The 10770-nt window shown below is 45.4% G+C and overlaps 1 protein-coding gene across 3 annotated transcripts in view; it reads left to right on the top strand.

Moving 5' to 3' along the window:
* Positions 1 to 454: 454 nt before the first annotated feature.
* rasal1a (RAS protein activator like 1a (GAP1 like)) overlaps positions 455 to 10770 on the top strand; it is a 278029-nt gene continuing 267713 nt past the window's right edge. For 2 of the 3 annotated variants that reach the window (XM_080208234.1, XM_080208233.1), the window contains exons 1-2: positions 456 to 953; positions 1116 to 1172. In XM_080208234.1, the coding sequence (XP_080064360.1) occupies positions 889 to 953; positions 1116 to 1172 (122 nt within the window). In that variant the 5' untranslated portion in view covers positions 456 to 888. Of the gene's footprint in view, positions 954 to 1115; positions 1173 to 10770 lie in introns of all 3 variants that reach the window. The other variant, XR_013889047.1, reaches the window with a different exon arrangement.

Here is a 10770-nt window from a genome sequence, read left to right as displayed (position 1 = left end):
AGTACACTGAGGGAGAATTTAGCATGGCCAATGCACCTAACCAGTACATCTTTTGGACTGTGGGAGGAAACCGGAGCACCTGGAGAAAACCCACGCAGACACAAGGATAATGTGCAGACTCTGCACAGAGAGTGACCCAAGTCTGGAATCGAACCCAGGTCTCTGGTGCTGTGAAGCAGCAGTGCTAACCACTGTGCCACCATGCCATCCCATTACCACTGCGCTGCCCCCATGTAAGCTTACTTGTGACACTAATTAATAATAATTATGCACTCCCCCATTGACTTCCTGCAAGAATATTTCAGAAGGTTTTATTTAATGCAGTGTATCTTGTCACTGCAGTTCAGCCATGCCACCAGCAGTGGGCAAGTTAGGTTCTCCAAACAAACAGCACCTTCTGTTGGGAAGGGGTTTGTTGCCTGATCTGTCAGCCTAGCGAATCTTGCCTTGTGGTTGTTACCATTCACACCTTGCCAAATCCCACACACACACACACACACACACACTTTGCCAGTGTTTTCACAAACACCAACTTCTGGGTATGATAGAAGCAAGCAAAGCCACTCAGTGAATAGACAGACGGAGGGAGAGAGAGAGAAAGACTGACCCCTCCTGGGTGACAGTCTGGGCTCCCTCCACCCCACACACACAAGAGCCCACTCACTGATCGCTGTTTCAAGAGCAAACCCCGCGGACTTTGGAAAATCCACAGATTGAGCGAGGAAATTCCGGTGTTTCCCCCCTTCAGAACCGAGGAGACAGCCACCAACCTTTGGGCTGGATTTAAGAATGAATGCAGCCAGGGTCCAGCCCAGCCCTCTCAGTCACCTGCTGTAAACCACCGCCAGGGAGATCAGAAAAGGAAAGTTTTAATTGTTGCCGACCGAAATGGCAAAAAATACATCCTTGTATTTCCGTATCATCGAAGGGCGAAACCTACCAGCAAAGGACGTGTAAGTTTCCTGTTTAATCCACACTCCAGCTTTGGACTTGGGGGGGTTTTGGGGAGGTGTGGGGGGAGACAGAAACGGGTGCTTCATTTTGTTTTGACGCCGGTTTTAATACAGACGCGATGTTAACATTGTACAAACGTGCCTGTCTGTCTTTCCTCACAGGTCCGGCACCAGCGACCCTTACTGTATAGTCAAAGTGGACAACGAGATAGTGGCCAGGTGAGTGAGTGTGAGTGAGTGAGGCTCGATATTGACATGGGCAGCCTGTGTGTGTCTACCTGCCAGGACTTTTCTGGGATTTTGATTTCCCCCGAGGATATTTACATGTGAGGAATTATTCCTGGGTGGACTGACCCCCGGGGATTTGCTGTGCTTATAACATGGCATGCTATTTACAATGTGGTAGCACTGGTCTGTCCCTGAAAGACGTTTGTTTGATTTATAATGGCAAAAAATCCACACACTCACACACACACACACATAAAGCCCTCGCTGGGAATCTGGCAATCGAAGTGACTTGTTGAATGCCTCATACTAGCAGGCTGGAAATGCGGTTGTGACTTGCGTTTCGTGACAAATGGAATCCGCACTATCTTTGCAGACATCTATTTTCTACTCCCGTTCCTCTTTTTAGATCTGGGCCGCATTGCTTGTACAATGTACAGGTGCATCTGGGGCTGTGTATGGCGGAAAAGCCACGGTTTCCGTCTGCTGAGAGTCAGTCCGTTGTGTTACTCGAGTCCCATGCACAGTGACAGATGTAGAATGAGGCTGGTTAGAAGAACATTAGGTAAAATTACATTCTGAGCCAGGGAGGGTTTGGGTTCCCACTCTGATTAGCTGCCCTGAACCAGACACCAGTTTACAAACCTCCCTCATATCTGTTGGCAACGTTTATGACCCAGTCAGATAATTCGCCTTAAATAATGTTTCTCGTCCACAAAATGAAAGGATCCCCCCCCCTCCCCGCCTCTCCCCAGTTATTCATTGTAAACCAACTGAGAAACATCAAACCATAGCACACTCTGTCATCAACCCCATCAACACGCTGGATACCACTTCTGAAAACCTGTTGTGTGAATGGGAACAGAAACATCCCATAACTAGTTATGGAAGTGGATAACCAGTGACCAAAACCACAGATCAGACCAACACATCCACCACTCAGTCCAAATCTGTGATGAGGGATGTGGAGTCAAACTCATGAAAACATTTGTCTCTGTTTATTAGTGTCGCAAGTAGGCTTACATTAACACTGCAATGTAGTTACTGTGCAAATCCCCTGGTCACCACAGTCTGGCACCTGTTTGGATACACTGAGGGAGAATTTAGCACGGCCATCACACCTAATCAGCACACCTTTTGGACTGTAGGAGGAAACCTGAGCTCCCAGGGGAACCCACACAGACATGGGGAGAATGTGCAGACTCCACACAACCAGTGATCCAAGCTGGGAATTGAACCCAGGTCCCTGGAACTGTGAGACAGCAGTGCTGACCACTGTGCCACCGTGCTGGAACTTTAACACAAGCATTCAGTATACTTCCTGGGAATGGTCCCAGTGCCATTGGGTTTCTATGAGGATCATGTGACCAAGATTGAATCTTGAAAAGAGCTGGCTGTTTCATCAAATTGGGCATATTGGAGGAGGTTGTAATGTTCATATTGTGGTGAGCAGCTTGTAATGTGCATTTTTTGGGGAGCAGGTTGTAATGAGCATATTATGGGGAAGAGGTTGTAATGTGCATATCTTAGTGAGCAGCTTGCAAAGTGCATATTGTGGTGAGCAAGTTGTAATGTGCATATTGTGGGGAAGTTGTAATGTGCATATTGTTGTGAGGTTATAATGTGCATATTGTGCTGAAGAGGTTGTAATATGCATATTGTAGTGAGGAGGTTGTAATGTGCATATTGTTGTGAGGTTATAATGTGCATATTGTGGTGAGTAGGTTATAAGGTGCTTATTGCAGTGAAGAGGTTGTAATATGCGTATTGCAGTGAGGAGGTTATAATGTGTGTACTGCGGTGAGGAGGTTGTAACATGCGTATTGCGGTGAGGAGGTTGTAATGTGCGTATTGCAGTGAGGAGGTTGTAAGGTGCATTTTGCGGTGAGGAGGATGTAATGTGCATATTGCGGTGAGGAGGTTGTAATGTGCGTATTGAGGTGAGGAGGTTGTAATGTGCATTTTGCGGTGAGGAGGTTGTAATGTGCGTATTGTGGTGAGGAGGTTGTAATGTGCATATTATGGTGAGGAGGTTTGGCCCTTCAAGCCTGCCCCACCAAACAATAATGTTACAGAGATAGCTCTGGTGGTCTTGTGATTTCACGTAGGTCAGAATCTTCGGTCAAATGTGACAGCAAGGTTGCGAACAGCCAGACTTAACCACAGTCTACTGCCAGCTGAAAGGATGGAATTGGTAGCCAGGGATCAGGGTTTGGAGTAGGGACCAAAAAAAAGGGATCAACCCTACCCAGTATTTAATTGGAGGGAAGTTGCTGGTCATGCCCCTTTCTCTCAGCTCAGTAAAGGATGAGTACAGAGTGGTGGTGGTGAGATAGAGTTGGATGCATCAGCATGCAGGTGTAAACCAATACTGTGCTTTTGTGTGATGTAGCACATGGTCTGCATGTAGGTGAGAAATGGATAGGGGCCAACAACTGATCATTGGCTGAGACTGGAGATGAAAGTGCAGGAGCAGAAAGAGAAGTCAATTTAAGTGATATCCTGGCTATGGTCAGATGTGTAAGAATGGAATCACGTTAAAGAAACCCCATCCAACCTGAGGACTATGGAGTGGCTTTGCAGAAGGATGGTGTTGACAGCAGAATCAGAGGATCAGAAAAATTGTGAAGGAGTCATTTACCTTTGTCACAATCACACTGGAGGATTCTAAAGAACTTTCTTTCCTAAAGTTTGAATAGTTGGAGCCAAGCACTCCATTGCAAAATTATTCTTTCTGGGTCTCTTGTTCTTTTGCTGGAATCCAGTGCAAATAACAGCTTGAAAAGTTAACAAAAAGGCCAGTAAGTTACCAACTGTTGCAAAGGCGAGGTGATTATTTGGAAAAATAACCCTTATATGGAGAGCTCTTCAGACAGGGCCTGAGCTGCACAAGGGGACAGGGTGACGCTACTGTTTTTTGCAGCATGAGACAGGTGAGTGTTATAGGTGTGTCCAAAGTGACACCTGCACTCACTTGCTCCATGGCAGGATGTGCCCTCCCAAAGACCCCGCAAAGTCCACCGGGGTGGGTGCTGGATGCAACCTAAGCAAATATGGGCCAATAGTCACCATGAAGAAAACAAATCAATGCGCCCTCCCTATCTGGCAATGAGGAAATGAGGGGTGGCATGATGACATCGTGGTTAGCACTGCTGCCTCACAGCTCCAGGGACCAGGGTTCGATTCTCAGCTTGGGTCACTGTCTGTGTGGAGTTTGCACATTCTCCCTATATCTGCGTGGGTTTCCTCTGGGTGCCCCAGTTTCCTCCCTCAGTCCAAAGATGTGCAGGTTAGATGCATTGGCCATGCTCAATTGCTCCTTAGTGTCCCAAGATATGTAAGATAGGGGAATTAGCGGGGTAAGTATATGAGGCTATGGTGATTGGGCCTGGGTAAGATGCTGTCAGTGCAGACTAGCTTGGCTGAATAGCCTCCTCCTACAATATAGGGATCCTGTGATGAGTAAGAATCCACGACTGAGGCAGTACATACAGCTTCCTGTAATAAATTCTTCACCTGCAATTCTGGGACTAATAGGATATTTTTTATGTTGATTGCTATAGAAGGTGTGAAGGGGATTTGGAAATACATCAGGAAACTCTTCAACACACCTTAGCAAAACTTCACCCAATAATTAGGCAACATTTATTCCAGAGATTTTTGGAAGACTTAATCTAAAAAGAGGAAGATGCTGTATCTATGGGGCATCTTATAGAATCACCTTGTGAAAGTGAGCGCTTGATCACAAATGTTGTGCTTCGGGCCTCCCTTGTTGTGGATGGGGAATGGGATGAGGACATAAGATCACTAAGAGTCACCTGCTCCCTCAGGATCTCCAATACCTGTGTATCCTCTCCCTCACTCCCTAATCCTGTAAGCTGCCACTGCCTGCCGGAGTACTCCAAGCCTTTAGTGACTGTGGGTGCGAGGAACTCCAATGCATTACTCCATAGATATTCCATCCAACCAGCACTTGAGTGCGAAAGCTTTAGCAATTAGCAATTCTTGGCAAGCTCAAGCTATAGAAATCAGTAATTAGGAACAAAGTTGTCCAAACTTTCAAGCAGGTTTGTCTTAGCAACATAGGAATTAGCAGCAAATGTAGGCAAGTTCAGCGCTTTGAGCCTGCTCTGCCATTCAATCAGATCAGATCAGATTATTCATGCTGCACCTATTTATTATCACCGTTTGGCCAAAATAAATCCCAGATAGTGCATGAGACAGGAAATATAAATGACATAAACAGTGCTTCAATTGAGAGATACAGGAGTGAAAAGGAGCACCCTAATCAAACCAGCCTACATTTCTCAATGTCTGTCACCACCCCGCTTAACACCTGCTTTCTCTGTTTCATGTTTCTTGAGCTACATATGCCGTAGTAATGATGTAAACCTGATACTGTACGGCATTGTAACTAAGAACAATTGCAATAATAAAAGTTTATAGTGTTGTCTATTGTTGATCTGATCTACCTTGTCGCAATTAAATAATTCCCCTACCAGCTTTCAGAGATAGGTGGCCCTTGGACTGGAATCTGAGGTTATAATGCAATTCTCTTAACCACCTTGTAATAAGGTTACCTGGGTGAATTATTAATATTTGTTGAAGTTCTCCGTATAAAGGAGTTGTTGTTTATGTTTGGAATTCTCTTTCCCTGAAAGTGGTGAAGGCTGGGCCATTGACTGAATTCAAGGCTAAGTGAGACAGATAAAAGCAAATTACTGCGGATGCTGCAATCTGAAACAAAAACAGAAAATGCTGGAAAATCTCAGCAGGTCTGACAGCATCTGTGGAGAGAGAATAGAGAATAGGGAGTTGAGGCTTATGGAGGGGTGGACAAGAAAGTGGAATTAAGGCCATATCAGATCAGCCATGATCTTATTGACTGGAGACACAGGCTTGAGGGACTGAATGGCCTACTCCTGCTCCTATTTCTTATTTTCTGAAGTATGATGAGTTGATTTGTGATTATAACTTGCTTAATTAAATTTCAGCATCTGAATGGGAACAGAGCCCCAGTTATAATACCTGCTTCAAGGGCAGCACACTGTCACAGTGGTTAACACAGCTGCCTCACAGTGCTACGAACCCAGTTCGATTGGTCACTCTCTGTGTAGAGTTTGCACATTTTCCCTGTGTCTGCATGGATTTCCTTTGGGTGCTCTTGTTTTCTTTCACACTCCAGAGATGTGTGGGTTATGTGAATTGGTCATGCTAGGTTGAATCTTAGTGTCAGGGGGGACTAGCTAGGGTAAACGTACGGGGAATGGGCCTGGGTGGGATTGTGTGGTTGGCGCAGCCTTGATGGGCTGAATTCCCACCTTCTGCACTGTAGGATTCTATGATTCTAATCGGGAGTTCAGGGCAAAATCTTACTAAAAATGGCAGAGTGTTGTTTCCAACAAGAAAATTGGTGTGTTTCTCTCTGGATCTTATACATTTTGCCTAAAAAAAGCGGGCATTTTTCATGCTGTCATTGCAGGGGGCGGGGCCTCAACACGCCAGCAAAACCTGGCTGAACTGAGATTGCGGCGCCATCTTTAAAGGGTGCCCCAATCATAACCAGATAAACCTACCACCCCACAGCCCACCACAGGGCTCCAACTCTACCCACGATTGGAGTTGGCAGTTCTCTCCCCGTACCCCTCCCCCCAATTACCAGCCACTTATCCCCCTTTCCCCCTGACCATTGTCCCCTTCTCCCATCATTGGTCCCTTCCCCCGATCATTGGCCCCTTCTCCATCATCGGAATGAGTGCTCCCTAATGACATGCTAAAGTATTAAAATGGGTTTCCTAGGCTTCTGCGGTGTTTTTTTACGTCAGTGAGGGGGGTTGGAAAATCGGAACTTGAGAACTTGTGGGGGCGAATCACACTTTCCAGTAGGTGCTGTCACTCCCACGGCTGGAGAGAGCAAGTAACTTTACACCAGAAACTGTGAATGCGTTTAACCCTGGAGCCCGAGGTACACATTTGGAATTTAATCTCCTCCCACGTTTCGCCCCAACCTACCGGCTTGTGAACTTTTCCTTTAAAAGAAATTGCGCATTCCAGTTAATGTTAAACAATTACTATTTTTTCACAACTTTTAGATTTTCAATCAAAAGATAGGAATAATAAGAGATGTTTGAATTCATTCCCACTCAGTGCTCAACCGAGAAAAAACATGCTTATTCTTCCAAAAAGTTCTTGAACAGTTACTTTATCCTAATTTGTGTTCTCATCTTCACCTTGAACCAGTCTCAATTTTTTTTTAATTCATTTGTGGGAAATGGGCGTCAGTGGCTGGCCAGCATTTATTGCCCATCCCTAGTTTCCCTTGTTCAGAAGGCAGCATGATGGCACAGAGGTCAACTCTGCTGCCTCACAGCACCAAGTGACCTGGGTTCGATTCCCGAATTGGGTCACTCTCCATGTGGAGTCTGCTCGGTTTCACCATGTCTGTGTGGGTTTCCTCTGGGAGCTCTGCTTTTCTCCCCCAGTCCGAAAGATGTGCTGGTTAGGTGGCTTAGCCATGCTAAATTCTCCCTCAGCGTACCTGAACAGGCACTGGAGTGTGGCGACTAGGGGATTTTCACAGTAACTTCATTGCAGTGTTAATGTAAGCCTACTTACATTAAATTTAGTCCAGAGTTGTTGCGGCTCTGGAGTCACATGTAGGTCAAACCAGGCAAGGACGAGGGATTTCCTTCCCTAAAGGACATTACTAAACCATATGGGTTTTTCTGACAATCAGCAATAGTTTCATGGTCATCAGTAGATTGCAAATTTTTAAAATTGAATTCAAATTCTGCCATCTACCATGGTGGGATTTGAACCCAGGTCCCCAGAACATTAGTAGAGTTGTGGATTAGTAATCAGGCAATAACACCACTAGGCCATCCCCTCCCCATTGTCACCAGTATTGATATAGAAGCAGAGACATTCTTCACTCTGAGTTTAGAGCTCATTGCTATCAAACACACTGAGAAAGACACCAGGGGAACCGAAAATCATTTGATCTTCAATTGGATTAGAAACTCTAGTCTCAGAATAAAATTTCAGCAATAACACTATATGCCTGGCAAGAAATGAATTCTGTGAAGTAGAAGAATCAAACATTCTGCAGAAAATATTGGGAAAACCGAGAGTGCTTAAATAAACTAGGTAAGAAAACTTCAGCAACTTATTATAGAATAGAATCATAGAATCCTGACAGTGCAGAAGGAAGCCATCCAGCCCACTGACACTGCACCGTCAATAATCCCATTCAGGTCGTAACCTTTTCACCCCATGTATTTACCCTGCTAATCCCCTTGACTATAATTTAGCATGGCCAATCAACCTAACCCACACATCTCTGGACTGTGGGAGGAAACCGGAGCGCCCGGAGGAAACCCATGCAGACATGGGGAGAATGTGCAAACTCCACACAGACATTGACCCGAGGCCAGAATCGAATCCGGGCTTCCTGGCACTGTGAGATGGCAGTGCTAACCACTGTGTCTTTTCTGCAGTTTATGTTTCAGCTTAGAAGATGGATGCACATCCAGAATGTAGGTTCTTTGTCCTCTTTCCAGATGCTGATTGAGCTTCTAAAGTTCTCCAGTTTTTTTATTTTTTGAGTGAGTAATTATTTCAAAATACACCATTAACTTGAGTTATAATTAGAATTGTGCGAAGCATACTTACTCATAATACATCTGGGCTCAGCTCCTGTGTCTGGAAGTGAACTGCTGCTTTACCAAACAGTCATAGAATCCCTACAGTGCAGATGGAGGCCATTCAGCCCATTGAGTCTGCATCAGCCACAATCCCTCCCAGGCCCTACCCTCATAACCCCATGTATTTACCCTGCTAGCCCCCTGACATTAAGGGACAATTTAGCATGACCAATCAACCTGACCCGCACATCTTTGGAGTCAGATTAGGAATTCTCAGTTGCAGAGGGGTCAATTCTGGATCCAAACAATTGCAGAAACCTCACAAAATGGATCAACAATCGGAGAAGAAATAAGTTAGCAAATGGGGCAGCAATAGAGAGACTGTTGGGTATGTGGAGCGGCAGAGAAAACACGAACATCACGGAATGGAACCGCAATGAGAAGAGCTTCACTAGCACGGGTGGCACGGTGGCACAGTGGTTAGCACTGTGGCTTCCCAGCCCCACCGACCCAATTCCAGCCTTGGTTGACTGTGTGGAGTCTGCACGTTCTTCCCTGTGTTTGCGTGGGTTTGCTCCGGGTGCTCCAGTTTCCTCCTACAGTCCAGAGTCAGGTTGATTGGCCATGCTAAATTGCCTCTCAGTGTCAGGGGGCTAGTAGGGGAAATACATGGGGATAGGGCCTGGGTAGGATTGTTGTCAGTGCAGGCTCAATGGGTCAAATGGCCTCCTTCTCCATTGTAGGGATTCTATGAATAGGTAAATCAGTAATAATCTCACGGTTAGATTCCTTATTGAGCCAAGTTAGCTATTCAGTGGGTTGCTTTTTAATATGATTCACATCCTCGTGTGTTTGGCAAACAAATGGTCAAGCATAAACAAAAATGTTGGAAATACACAACAGGTCCGTCAGCATCTGTAAAGAGAAAACACGGGATGGTGTTTTGGGTGTAGGACCTTCACCAGAAACTAAATAGCCTTTGAAGCTTCGATTGCAACCGATATTTATTTCTCAATTGCTTTGGAAGATCTAGAAATGCACCATTGACCAATAAGCTCAATGTTTTCACTCACGAGCAGGATAAATATGCTGCACGATATCTAATGAGGTCAAAAGCCCTTCACATCACCTTCACAACTTACAGCTCATCACCAACATTTGGATGCGTAATAACAGGCTTTATGCCAGGTTGGCATTTAAAAGGTAGAAGGCAAAGGGTCCTGAAACAGCCTCTCTATCTGATCCATTATGTTATTAGCACAGACATCGAAGTTAATTCCACCTAACGCTTATGTGACATTGGATCAGCCTGACATTGAAAGCTGCATCTTGGGGCACAATTTGCCTTCTTATTTTGAGTATTGTTGGTAAAACTGGTTAGTAATGCACTCTGTGTTTTGATATTGTTGCAGCTTTAAATATTGGCATCTGATAGTTATTCTTAATTGTGGTTTTCAACAAGATGTACATAAATGTGGCAAATCAGTCCCCGGGTGGTGATGTTGATGGACACATTGCACCAACATGTACTGCAATGTTACTCACCTAATTGGACAGGTGAAAAACAGTGTAGTTGAAGCCCTGTGGTTATGGTTGGCAATGATTGGCAGTTGGGCCTTCGTGCAAGACTATTTATAGTTGAGATGTAACAACATGTTAGAGCAAGACGGCATGGTGGCACAGTGGTTAGCATTGCTGCCTCACAACATTAGGGACCCAGGTTTGATTCCTGGCTTGGGTCACTGTCTCCCCGTGTCTGTGTGGGTTTCCAACGGGTGCTCCGGTTTCTTCCCACAGTCCAAAGATGTGCGGGTTAGGTGGATTAGCCACGCTAAATAGCCCCTTAGTGTCTCAAGACGTGTAGCTTTGGAGGATTAGCAGGGTAAATAGATGGGGTTACGGAGATTGGGCTTGGGTGGGATGATCTGTCAGAGAGTCAGTGCAGACTC

Source organism: Carcharhinus amblyrhynchos, chromosome 20, assembly GCF_965287045.1.
Source record: "Carcharhinus amblyrhynchos chromosome 20, sCarAmb.v2.hapA, whole genome shotgun sequence".
Taxonomy (NCBI): Eukaryota; Metazoa; Chordata; class Chondrichthyes; order Carcharhiniformes; family Carcharhinidae; genus Carcharhinus; species Carcharhinus amblyrhynchos.
This window is presented reverse-complemented; position numbering and strand designations above follow the sequence as displayed.